At 44.8% G+C, this 13636-nt stretch overlaps 1 protein-coding gene across 1 annotated transcript in view; it reads left to right on the top strand.

Annotated features, from left to right (window-relative positions):
• Positions 1 to 10770, top strand: part of NPM1 (nucleophosmin) — a 16382-nt gene extending 5612 nt beyond the window's left edge. Inside the window, exons 5-9 of the mRNA XM_019534713.1 lie at positions 4299 to 4455; positions 5861 to 5947; positions 7200 to 7307; positions 8909 to 8983; positions 10413 to 10770. Coding sequence (XP_019390258.1) covers positions 4299 to 4455; positions 5861 to 5947; positions 7200 to 7307; positions 8909 to 8983; positions 10413 to 10451 — 466 coding nt within the window. The 3' untranslated portion in view covers positions 10452 to 10770. The remainder of the gene's footprint in view (positions 1 to 4298; positions 4456 to 5860; positions 5948 to 7199; positions 7308 to 8908; positions 8984 to 10412) is intronic.
• The last annotated feature ends 2866 nt before the right edge of the window (positions 10771 to 13636 follow it).

Genomic DNA, 13636 nt, shown 5'->3' with positions numbered 1-13636 from the left:
GATGAGTGTGTATTTTTTTTTTTTTTTCTTACTTTGTTTCCATGGTGGTTTTTGAACTTTGTTGTTTCAGGCATAATTATTTCAATATGAAACAACCATAGCATAATTGGATCCTGATAATTTTGTTTAGGGTTTGCTTTTCATTATACTAGGAAAATCTCTACTCCTTGAAAATGTCTAATTTCAAAATAAGGTTACTGATATACTAATTAATTCCAATACTGACTTGTTGGGAAAGTTACTGGAGGTTTCATTTGAAAAAACATGCAAGATTTTAGATAAATGTTATAGATCATCTGGTAGAACACAAATAATTTTCTGAGGCAGATAAATGAATGCAGAAGCTTTGGCTGGAGTGATTCCAAGAGTTGGTGTACAGTCCCAGAGTTACATGGTCAGTTGAAAACAGACTTGATCTGAGATGAGATTTGGCTTTGCTGTTATTGGAGATGGAGGAGTGGTCTTCAGTAAGAAAACATCTGAAGTTTTTAAAATATTTATTTTAATTTTGAATGTTCCTTTTAAATTAGTGGATCCAGCTTATATAACCAATTTTGATATTGAAAGATGCATTCAAGCTCATAGGGACAGAAATTGCACACAAACCAATATAAGTGACTGGAAACAGGTTCAGATCTGTAACGCAACATTAGTTCAGTGCACATAAACCACTTTCAAAATGGCTGAAACCTGTTTAAGATAAACCCAGATGGATGTAGTATCAGACTTGGCTGATTTAGTTCGAATTGGTTTACTGAATTTCTGTCCCAAATCCCCTCCAGATTCAAGATGACTCTCAGTTCCTCAGCATCCTAGGATGCTTTGTACCTTCTTTGCAAATCCCTCCTTGCAGGATGGGAAAGGTAGCCTTGGCCCAAGCTGTCTGTTCCAGCTAAACTGGGAGGTGTGCTCTAGTGCAGTGTTTCTCAACCCTCTGGGTCATGACCAGGAATATGGGTTTTCCATTTCCTGTGGAAAAGAGGAGAAAACCATGGATTCCCTGTTTTTTTATCGGAGAAAACAAGGATTTCTCTTTTTAGCAGAGAAATCCGCAGCTTCTCTGCTTTTGCAAAGAACTCTTACAGGCTGGCACAGCTCCAGCCTGCAAGAGCTGATTTGCAAAAAGGGCAGAAACCCCCCAGCCCTGGCTGGAGGGAGAGGGGGGGTGGTGGGGCCTGAGCCTCTGAAGCAGCCAAGGCTGGTCTCAGGTTCAGACTTGCCCTTTGTCCCTGGAGCATGGAAGTAAGTGGGGCTGTGGGGCAGCGCTGGGGAAAGTGGTTGGGAACTGAGGGAACGGGGTGCTGCTGGCCTCAGTGGCGCACTGCAGCTGCGAGCAGGGCCAAGGGTTGAGAGCAGGGGTGCCCCTCTGCAGGGGTGCTTTGTGGGCAAGTGATACGGGGCAGTGTGGTGGTGCCTGCCATGTGCAGGCCGCATACATGCTGCCCAGCCAGCTCCCCGGGGGAGAGAGAGGCTGGCATGTGGCCAGAGCACAGCTCCGTGGCAGGCTTTGTGGCCGGTGGGGGTTGGGTTTCAGCTTGCACATGGCAGCTGCTGGCATTTACCTGGATACCCATGACTGGGGCAGCCCATGCCAGCAGTGATGGCCACTGCGTACAAAACTTGCTTCTGTGGAGCCATGCTTGGAACTGTGCAGCTCGTGGCAGCGGTGCAGCACAGGTGGTAATGGGGATGGGAATGGCTGTGTGCCACCCGGCCTCCACCATGCTGCCCCCCGGCAGCTGGCCGCATGGCTCCAGCTCCATGACGGCAGCAGGAGGTTTTGAAGGCAGCGGCTGTCACTGCCATCATGGGCCTCCAGGTAAGCGGCAGCGGTGGCCACATGCAAGCCCCCACACCCCCATCCCTTGCCATGGCTGCAGAGCCAGCCATGGAGCTGTGCTGTGGCCATGTGCCAGCCTCCCTCCCCCGGGCAGCTGGCAGGGTGGCATGTGTGTGGCTCGCACATGGCCACCACACTGCGCCCTGTATCACTTGCCTGCAAAGTACCCCTGCAGAGGGGCACCCCTACCCCTAGCCCTTCCTCCTGCTGTGATGTGCTACCTGGGGCTGGCAGCAACCCCTGCTCCCTCAGCCCCCAACCATCTTTCCCCAGGCCTGTCCCATGGCCCCCAAGCCCCACTTACCTCTAGGATCCAGGGGTGAAGGGCATGGCTATGTGGTGGCAGCGCTTGCCCACAAAGCCCCCCCCACATGCAGCTGCCACCACCCCACACCATTGCGGAGCCATGCCGCTGCATGCAAGACCCCTGTTTTACCCCCTGGCCGGGCGGCACGTACATGGCCTGCACATGGTGGTTGCTACCACGCTGCTGCCGCTGCGCCCTGCACCACTTCTCCACAAAGCCGTTCAGGTGGCCGTGGGATGGTAGCGCAGGGTGCAGTGGCAGAATTGCAGTGGTGAACCTCCTGTCAGGCCACCTGGCATGCGTGTGGCTCACAGTGGCACCTCTGCTCACCCCCACCCAGCCCTGCTCCTGGGAGTGGGCACATTCCCTCCCTTCTTGATCTAACCCCCCAACAACTTCCCTTTCCCCTGCCCTGCTCCGCCCCTTCCCCCCACACACTTACCTGTTGGAGTAGGTGTCCGTATCTGCATGTCTGGGGGCTGTTGCGGGGGGTGTCAGGAGGGCTGGTGAGATGGTGAGCGGGGAGTGTGCGGCACCAGCAGCCACCCCTGTCCCTGTCCTATTGCCCCCACACAATGGACGGCTGGGGGCAATAGGTTAGGAGTGAGGGGCACCAGCAGAGCAAGGAGGCTGTTTTCTACTTGAACTATTTACTGGGTCAGGACTGGCCATCAAAGTTTACAAATGGGTCCTGGTACAAAGGTTTAGAGTTGCTGCTCTAGTACCCCCTGGCTTTTGGCCCGAGACACTGCAGGCACCTGGCTGTATAGTGGGAATCGAAAGTGAAAGTTCACTTATTGGTTCCATCTGTGCAGTTTAGACTAACCTGCAAAGATTAAATAGATTCAGCCTTGGCCTTTTGACTGTCTGTATTTAGCCCTAATATATGCATAAAGTTAGCTACTTATCTTCCATCAACAGTGTTCCCTTAACCCAAGTCAGTGTCCACAAAGGAGATGGTTCCTTTCAGTCCCCAACATATCTGACCTCTTTCTAGAATGGTTTGATTCTGGTTTACCCCCACCATATATGGTAGAACATTTGCCTGTTCCCATACCTAAAATTATGTTTAATTGTAAGTAGGATGAGATATCTATCATCAGTGTGTTTTCTTGCATGCAACATGCACAGCTGGAAATTGGGGTGTACATTATTGCATTATTTCCTTGCTTATAGCAGTTTCTGCTTCAGCAAAAAGTATTGCTGCTGTGCTGTGTTGCACATGGGACTCCCTAGCTGCTGGCTATGGATACTTTCTTCCCCCAGCCCCTCACTGCAGAAGCTGCTACGTACTGGTATTTTCAGGGACTTTTTTTTTTCTTCATTCTGCCTTTCAAAAACATGGTGTGTATCTCTTTCAGAGGTGTTGTATGTGATTAAAATACAGTATTTTTCCATTTGCTTTTGTGTAGTGAGATGCTTGTTTCTAAAATATTTTTAAAACTTTCTTGTCGATACTTCAGAATCGACCAGCTCACCAGTGTTTTACATAATGTATATGTGGGTAGTGACAAAATTCACGTACTCGGGTCACATTTATTGCTAGCATGGTAAGCATATGTAAAAGGTGGACAGGAAAACGCTCCAAATTTTGAATTCTCTAAATTTGCTTTGACTCTTCTAGTTTGGATAACAAAACATTAAACAGGGATAATCGGTGCTTTTGGCTTGAGTGCCAGAAACACCGCAACCATAATCCATACTTTGACTTAGTGTGCCAGGGGCAGATGGCAGGGGAGCTGTGAGGGGCCTGATCCTCGTTGCTGGTGCATGTGTGCCTCTGGTCTGAGGGCTGGGGCAGTGCAACCCTGGCCCTTCCCCCACCATCAGTCCAGAAGCGTATATGTAGTCTCTGGGGCTCTGGACCCTAGTGCAGCTGCTTGCAGCCTCATGGCTGCCTGTTCCATAGTTTGCCATGGAACCCAGGCTGCTTGCAGCTTCCAGATACCGGCCGCAAGCAGCCTGAGGTCCGTGGCCAGCAGCAGCTGCCCAAGAGCCCAGGCTGGCTGTGGTGTGCCAAGCAAAATGGCTGTGTGTGCTTGGTGTTGCTGGCCCATACTGTAGTACACTGTTTAGAATATTGTTCTTCTAGATTTTTTTTTTTTTAAAGTTATTATGAAGTATATTGACTCTTAAAGTGAAAGAGTGAAAAATGGGACTAAATAATAAAAAAAAATGCCCATTTCAGCTAATTGGCACCATGGTGTTATGTACTGATGTAAAATATCTAAGACATGTACCTTTTAATTGTAGTGATGATGAAGATTTCTTTGAAGATGAAGAAGAGGAGAAGACTCCAGTGAAGAAAGTGAGTCCTTTTACATGCTTGAAATGATGAATTGACTGTTTTCAGAAATTGTGCTTTTTTGAGACATTGGAGTGTCTAATGGTGCAAGCCTGGAAATAACCAGTAGTAGAGAGAACCATCCCTTAGCTTAATAAATGCTGCACTACAGGTTTGAGAGAAGACAGAAAGGAAGAATGGGTAGACTATCCCTAAAGAAACCTTTTATCTCAAATGGCGAGAAAATATTCAAGTAACCTATGAGGTAGGCTTTTCTTGGGACTGGTGACACTTTGCAGAACAGTTAAAGCCTTGTGCCAGAGGTAGCAGAAAGGGAGTATGATTTGTGCTCTTGCATAGGTTCTGATCTCTTCACTGAAGACTGGTTGTGCATGCTTTATTTTTAAATTGTCATTTGCTAACATGTATAAACAGCCTTTGGAATAGGGATCGCAATCTGCGTTTCTTCTTTTTTTGTCACTGAACCTAGTGAGTTAGTGAGGGTCTTGGGCATGGTGTGTGGTTTTTTTGTTTGTTTTTTTCCCCCTTCCCATTCCCCCCCCCCCAAATTCTGTGGGGGAAATTCTTTCCCTCCCCACAGAATTGCACAGTACCTCCGTTTCAGTAGGAGGAATAGACATCCCAGAGCAATTTTGTAGCAGGTGTTTAGAGCAGTTCTAGATTTAGAGCTGTGTGTTTAAATCCTGTCATGCTGGTGAGGATGCAGATTATGCATAGAGTTTTGCAGAAGAATACCTAGAGTGTTTTTAACATACGCTTCAGATTTGGAGTGGAACATGGGCAGCATATGCTTGGGAACCAGCAGATTGGGACATCCTGCAACTGCAGTGTAAGTCCTAAAAAAAGCAAGGTTTAAGAAACAGCCCTGTCTTCCACAGTGGTCTTAGATACCCAGTTCTGGGGTAGCAATTGGGGAATTGATGGAGGGGAGATTGGCCAGGTAGGTTGCCAGTCACTTTTAAACAGGTGAGCTCAAGGAAAGGGACCCATAATACAGTACCAAACCAGAGTCAAAATATAGCTGTGGTTTCAAATAAGGATGCCATTTTTGTTTTCTGTTCTACTGTGTAACCTGTCTTCAAATGCCTGAATTATGCAGCTTTCACACTGATTCTTTCTGAATGAATTTTCCAAATTTGTAAGTGGAGAACATTGGAAGAGTGAACCTGTTAACCTGGGACTTTCGAGCAATAGTTACTCTAGATTCTTATGGATACAGGCCCATGACACGTTTAATTTAGTGTAGGTTATATCAAATATGCACTAGTCTCGTCAGTGTTATCACACTTGGAGTTCCTAGTACTGTCCCTTACCACTAGGTGGTGGGAAGCCATTTATGAACCGTTTCACTTGACTACAACCTTTGTGCTGCAGTATGAGGTTAAGTGTGATACTTGCATACTTTCAGCCTGTCCGGGATTCTTCAGCAAAAAATAAGCAGAAATCAAAACAGAATGGAAAAGATTCGAAGCCGTCCACGCCAGCTAAATCAAATGTGAGTGACTACTTGGTATCCATTTTAATACCATTTTAATTCTGGTGTAAAACAAGTTTGTTTCCAAACTCTAAATGTATGCTTGAAGTGAACATGGTATACCCACAGTGCCAGGATCTCTTAGTTAAATCCCTTTGGAGGGCCATACAATTCAGCAGTATGTCAAGGGATGTTGGGTGGTATGGCAGTCCTGGATTATTCATAACTAGCATTCCAGTCTAAACTGGTATCATTTTGATCGTGCACATTTTTACAAGTTTGGTCTGAAATATTTCTGGCTTGCACAATGTATTGATTCCTGCATGTAAAGAGATGCTAAATATTTTGTGAAAGATTTTGAATGCTGCCTGGCAAACTCCCAGACCACACCTGTGGAAAAGATTTGTGGTCCTTCTTCCCGCCTCCCTGCTGTTATCTAAACTTATGACAAAGACATTCCTTGGATGCTGTCACAATATATCAAGCTAAATTTGTGTTGAACTGCCATCAACATGATTTGTCAGTTTTATCTGAGTTGGTGTATAATCTTTTGACTTTTTCAGTAACCTTGGTATTAGTTTTGCATAGGAGCTTGTCTTTTAATTCACTCCGGAGAATTGGAGTAAAGATGGGAGAGGAGAGTTGAGATGTAAACTCTTCAATTAGTAGCAGGTCAAACTAATTTTTTTGCTAGAAAGGCAAGAAAATATCTGGCCAAACTGTAGTATACTGTTAAATGTTTGCAAGGATCTAGGGTGCGATTAAGTTGGCAATAACACCTGCTTCATTGATCATAAGTGCTACAATTGATGTTGCTGGCTAACTGAGTTGGGCTTAAAGGGATAGATATTTTTTGAACAAAAAGAATTTGGGTAATGCATGGAGAACTAGCAACACTGAATATTTTACAAAGTAAATTACAGCAAGAATTTTGCAGTAATAAGTTTTCAGTTGTTTTTGTACGCTTGAATCATTAAAACTTGTTTTCCTCACTTCATGTGATGCCAACAAAAGCCCTTCACTAGTAGCATTGCTAAAGATTGAATACCTGCAGTTCTTGAAATGCATTTATGTACTGGAACAAGAATAACAATTTGTTAAATAATCTTAGTGTTTGTTCTTATATGGGCTACATTCCACAGATTCATCATATACGTTTTGAACAATGCATTTATAACTTTAAAGTAATATTTGAAGCTGTGAAAGAATTTCAGTAGGTTTTTAGGAACTTGTAATTTCCTCAGAAAACGAGTAACAAAATTAACTGTTTCAGACACCGGCATCTAATAAAAAAGAAAAGAAACCGCCAACTCCAAAATCGCCAAAAGGACCACTCTCACTGGAAGAGATCAAAGCAAAAATGCAGGCAACCGTAGAGAAGGTAAGCTGTTGAGGTTTTTGCTTCAGGTAATTTCATCTATAAAGCTGATGGCAAGTAAGCAAAATATACTGAGTTTGGGGGTGTTTGAGATGCAACACATTACATTGATGGTGGAGAGAAACGCTTGCCAAATGAAAAACCTCTCCATTGAAGAACAAGGAGTCCAAATGGGGAAGAGATCTTCTATGCAAGTGAGAAGCCCAGGGGAAAAAAGTTGTCTATAGGACAGGTTTACAATGTCAAAATACGATCGTAACCTGTTAACAAACATTCCCAGAGTGTGTGCTGTAAGGTCACTGTAAAAGGTACTGACGTGGAAAACATTTAATTTTCATCAGGAAGTTACCCCGAAAAGTAAAGGGACAGTTTCCGTTGAAGCCTTAGGTTGAAAGTTGGCGCCAGTAGTACCTTCTCCAGCAGTTGTTATTTTAAAAAGCCCTGCTCTGGTTTTTACAAGTTGAATTTCTAAGTAGTCTGCCTTAAGAATATTCTGGGCATTGGATATCAAGTGAATGGAGACATTTCTCCACATCCTTGTGTAAGGTATCTATGGCTCAGAAATGGGTAGAATTTCAGAGCCCTGCTATGCTCCCATGTTTTCTCTTGGGAAGATTTTGGTGGCTTTCTAGCTGTGTGTGGAAATGCAAGTTATACCTGTACTTGGTCACTTTGTCCAACTTCTTTCAGGCAGCAGGCTAATCTCAAATCTAACCCAATTTTTATACCTTTAAGTATTTAAGAACTTTGTTCTAAATAAAATTGGTACTGTGTTAGATTCCCTGGGCAGTAAGTTTGATTCCTTTAAAAGTAAACATTTGTTCTAGACCAAGGACTCCTCAGGAAAACTGTAACGATGAGGCATTTTGATGCACTGCGCCTTAAAATCTTTCATGGGCTAAGGGTTCATACATCTTCCATAAATAATTTTCCCTTGTATTCTGTGGAGTCCATGTATAGGCTAAAAGGACGTTGTCTAATGTATTTAAACTGGTTATCCTTTAAAGGGGACGACCTCTGACGGTGGCAATGGCTTGTGCAAAACAAAGAACTGTTAATACTGTATTTCAGAACTTTGGTCAAAGGTACAAGTGCTGTTTAGTCTGATCACTTTAGTAGTCTGGGCAAAAACTTATATTTCTTTGAAGAGTTATTAAAGTTGGCAAAAATAATCCTTCATTTTACTTAGAAGGTGTTGAATGACCTTTCTAAATGCCTTTAAGAGCTCTTTCACCTTCTGCAGTTCAACGTGTAGACCAAGTGGCAAAAAAAGATGCCAAATCTATAGATGGGTAATGGATGGGTATGTGATAATCGACTGTGTAGGCTGTGAATGTTTTGTCAATGGCCAATTCCCAGTGTAATGGTGAACCTGGACAGTATTGCATGCTTTTTCTTAAGTGTCAGATCAAGTGTTCGTGTTGAGTTTGGTAAATAAGTTCTGCCAAAGTAACTTGCTTGAAATTTCATCTCATAATAGAAGTCCAGTATTTGCTTTTGTTTTCCACTTGTACTACTAAGGATTTAAGATTTAACAGGGTTTTTTGAAGCTACTAAATAGCTTAAACACTAAAAATTGCTTTTCCCTCCCCCCTCCACAATAGGGCACTACCCTTCCTAAACTGGAAGCCAAATTTGTCAACTATGTTAAGAATTGTTTCAGGACACAGGACCAAAAGGTAAGTGAATTTACTGGAGCTTTAATGTAATCCAGAAACTTTTATAACATGATTTATAGATTCTTTTCAGTTTTTAATCTCTACAAATTTGGACTGTTTCAAAGGGTTACAAACCACAAACAATACTTTGAATTAATGAAATGGAAACTTTTAAGGGTTTAGTTGGCAAAGATGGTAAAGGTAATATAATAAAATATATTTTCCAGCTTTTATATGGTCAGTAAATTATCTCTTGCTTACTAAATCCACAGAATTTTCCTCTTGGCATCATATTGGCTAAGGAAATGAGCTGCGGTTTTCTCTGCTGCTGAATTTGGCTACTTGGTCTAGTCTGCTCTTCAGCTTTCTTTTGTTGGCAGGGAAGGGGGTGTCTGGGAGGGGAAACTTTTGCAATTGAGATTATGGCAGCCGTCATCTTTTTTTCTCCCAAAGTCAACTGAACTCTTGTAAGAGGGCAAGCCAAAAGGTGGTATCAGGAAGCACGTTACTTGAATTAATTATTACTCAACATGTATTAGGTTAAACCTGTAAGTCTTGGATTTCTCTATCAAAATTCCTGTAACAGAAGGAATTTTGTCTTTGAGGGAAGAAAAGTTTTATATTTTCCTGTTTCCTTCAGTGGTTCAGAGCTAATCTGATACAGACAAAATGTTTGAAAGAAAATGTTTAAAAGCAGTTAGCCTCGGCTACCGAAGTTAATCTGACATAAGTCAGGGCAGGCAGGCAGAGTTCAGCCAGTGTTCTGACGGGTCCACACCCTTCCTTTTGCTTACCCTGACTAAATTCTTAATGTACACTAAAAAATGTAGTTCTTAAAACTTTAATGGTTTAAGTGTCACTTGTATTTTGAATCCTTGGGGAAAGTTGTATCTGATTTAACAAAAGGCATGTTTTAGGCTCAGCATCCTATGGGAAAGGATTTTTTGTATGATATTTAAATGAGAAGTTCTGTCCTTTCTAAAAGAGGAAAAATACTTAAAAAAAAAAAACTAAAGTTCTCGACCAGCGGGCACCAAACTGCAGCTCATGAGCTGCATGCATGTTGCCGGCACTGTACTTGCAACTTCCTGGAGTCAAAGCCCCCCCCACTTCTCCGCTCTGGGGCTACTGGAGCTGGGCCTGCAGCTGTGCTGGTTAGCCTGGGGCGTGAACTCCCCACAGGAAAAGTCAGAGCGGCTCGGTGCTGCAGTAGCAGGGGCCTGATCCTGCAACCAGTCCCTGGCTCCTGAATGTTTAACTGGAGAAGTGGGCGGAGCTCTGCAGCTCTTGACCTTCAGTGAAGGACCAGATGTGGGTCCCAGGGTGAGTAACTGGCCACACCCCTGTTCTAGACTGATTTTTAGCTACTAATTTAAATCGTATCAAACTGTGAACAGGTAACTGCAGTTCTTAACTACAATTTCTAATCTCTTTTTGCATATATTTTCAGGTCATTCAAGCTCTCTGGCAGTGGAGGCAGACTCTGTAAGAAAAGAAAACAGTTTAAACAGCTCATTAAAATCTGCAGTCTTATTTCTGTAACCATTATTTGGCTGTCCTTTTTAACAAATGCTGAAAGAACTTTCCCTACGGTGTCTGATAAATGTCGTCCAGAATACTTTGCCAAGAATGTGTTGTCCAAAATGCCTGTTTAGTTTTCAAAGATGGAACTCCACCCTTTGCTTAACGTCAAATATGTACGGAATGTTTTGATAAGGCATAGTAGTGTGGTGGTGGTCAGACAAATGGAAACGGTGGGGCGACTAAATGTACATGTGAAAATAAAATTTAGTATTTTGATAAAGTAGTATCATGTGTGAGATGAGGGTTTTTTTAAAGTAGGAGTTGCCTGAATACTGACTTAAAAGATTGCAGGAGCTGAAGTTCTCACAGGGTTTGCAAAATTTGTTCAACATGCATATCGGCATCAATCTTTGATTATATTTTTTTGAAATTAGGCCAGTCTGTATTTTTGGAGCAATTTGTGTTTGGAGCTGATGGTTTTCTCTCTCTTGCACTATATACTGTTAAACATTTAAACAGATACTGATCATTCTTAAGCAGCTACAGAAGTAGCTCCTGAGGAAAATTGTGGATTAGACTGTAAGGAGTTAGTGTAGTGGTCATTTCTATTGATCCCCTTAATAACTGTATTCTTTCTTTGGAGGCTGTCCCAGACTTGTTAACTCCAGTGAGCATTTTGATTTCTCCGTGTTTTGTGGTCTGCAGTAAAAAAGTGCCAGTTCTCTTCAAGGGGAGTCTGTCTAGCATTTTGGAGCTAAGAATTTTCAAAAGTTTTTTACAATCATGCTACTGGTAAAGAGGGGTGCCAGTCCTAGCGCAGGTTCTCTATCAAATCACAGCTTTTATTCCAAACATTAGATGTCCAAGTCCTTCAACAGCTGGGATAATAATCCTCCTTTGGACAAATGACGCACAGTTTGTAAGTTTCTAAAACAGCTTCTGGGACAACTGAATGCACTACAAGTAACTTCACTCGCTGTATAGGGCTGGCTATTCACTGATACTGAGCTAAATGAGGGATGCAAGGCAGTTAAAGTATCTGTGGCTGCTTACAGATGTGAAAAGAAAACAAAGCAGCGCTTTACTTTCATCTCGGCGCATACCCACAAGAGGCATCGCATCAGTTTGGCCTGGTTTGTCCAATGTCCATATAGATTGCATCCTTCAGTGGAGCTTTTTGGCTCTTTTTCTACTAGCTGACAGTGGTCTCCAACCTTTTAAAGTAGGAGATCATTTTTTAATTAAAAAAACCCCCAGGATCTACTGGGTGCCACCCCCTGCTCTGGCCCAGGAGGTAAGTCTGTGGGGGAAGGGGAAGAGAAAATGGGGTAGGGGCAGACTGAAGCCCCAGAACTGAAGGAGTGGGGCATAGGAAGGAGCAGGGACAGGGGTGAGAGATGGGGCCATGGCTGGGCTGAATGGTGGGATAAGTGGAGGCCTGAGGGGTATGTGCCCCCCAGTCTGTGGCAGAGGTGGCTGCTGCTACATGCTGTGCTTTGAACCCTGCTGCCCCAAGAGCTGTGTGATGCCATGTGTAGCTGCACAGTGCTTGGCTGCAGCCATCTCTGCCCCACACAGATTTGGGGGGGGGGACACATATGCCCCCAGGCCTCTGCTTGCCCCACCACCTACCTGGTCCAGGACCCACTCATCCCAGTCCCTGCTTCTGTCTGTGCCCTGCTCCTTCCTACCACTGGGGCCTCAGTCTTTCCTCCTCCTCCCCCCCCCCACCCCTGTGGGGCAAGATGCAGAATGGAGCTGCGGATGGCTTGTCGCCCAGAATGCTTTGCACTCCATGACACTGCCTGTGAAGGCATGGGAGCTGCGTGCCTGGGATCTGTGTGAGCTGTGCTGTTCTTGGGGCAGGTGACAGGGCTGGGGGCCTATGGCAAATTTTCAGGTGGCTGGAGGCACCCCCTCACTTGCCAGGAAGAGCCTGGCACAGCCCTGGACCCACCCCACAGTGGCAGCCTGCCCTGCACAGATTTAGGGGCACATGCCCCCCCATGCCCTTCTAGGGTGCATGCATCTCTCAGACAAGCTGCTCATGGCTCCATCCTGTGCCCCCCTGCCCCTTTAAGCTGGGCAATGTCTGCCCCAGCCCTGCTCCCTCCATCACTGCTGCATGCATGCTCTTCCTCACCCCTGCTGCAGCTGCCTGTGCTGCTCCAATCTTTGTGGGGAAGAGGTGGCTGCTGCTGTGCTTTGCATGTTGAGCCCTGTTGCAGCTGTGCTGAGAGCAGTTCAGTGCTATGTGTGTCCTGCTGCTGGGTTGAGTTATGCCCCTTGGCATTGCGTCCCTTCCAAGACTGCTGCAGTGTGGCTCTGTGCGCAAAGCGCAGCACCCAGCAGCAGCTGTTGCCTCTGCCCTGCACACGGATGGTGTTTGGGGGGCGGTGTCCATGCCCCCTAGGAGCCTGCTGTGGCCCTCAGCAAGCCCTCTTGGACTCAATCCTCCCACTACCCAACCCACCTAGGGCCCCACTCACCTTATCCCCCACTCCTGCCTGTGCTGCATTTTGTCCCTCGGTGTGGGAGCCTCAATGTGGCCCCCACCCCTTCCCTACAGACTGATGTGCTGGGTGGGGGGAAGGGGGTGCATGTGCATATGTGCTCAGCAGCCTGCCCCCCCCCCCCCCAGCCTCAGATTGACTGGAAGAGGCTCTGCAATTATGCAGATGTTGGGCAAGTCTGGGTCAAACTGACACGATGCCTCTTCTGGTAAAGAAAACACTTTTTTCGTTTTTGTTTTTCCTCATGTTTGTCAGCTGCTTAAAAGGTTAGTGGTAAACTTAATTAGATGAAGCTCCTTGGCCCTTATGATGGACTAACAAGGACAAGAAACTGAAGAGTTTCCAAAGTTTTCATCAAATACTTGAATCTGCCACTTCCTTTTAGTTTCTGGCCCTTCTGTTTGATCAACAAAAAGATGTTTATGAGGGAATAGGCACATAACAGATTATCTAAGTGCACTTTAAACCTGAAGTGGGCTAGCAATCAGTGGTGTCCTTGCTTCCTACTCAAGCACAGCCCTTCATCCTACTCCCCTAGCCCCTGAGGACCAAAAAAATACGACACTTCCTCTTCTAGCATATTGTAAACCAATCAAAAGAAGGCTATTCAGGTTTATTGAAATATAAGAAAAAACGA

The sequence above is a fragment of the Crocodylus porosus genome, unplaced genomic scaffold, assembly GCF_001723895.1.
Source record: "Crocodylus porosus isolate Cpor-Errol unplaced genomic scaffold, CroPor_comp1, whole genome shotgun sequence".
NCBI lineage: Eukaryota > Metazoa > Chordata > Crocodylia > Crocodylidae > Crocodylus > Crocodylus porosus.
This window is presented reverse-complemented; position numbering and strand designations above follow the sequence as displayed.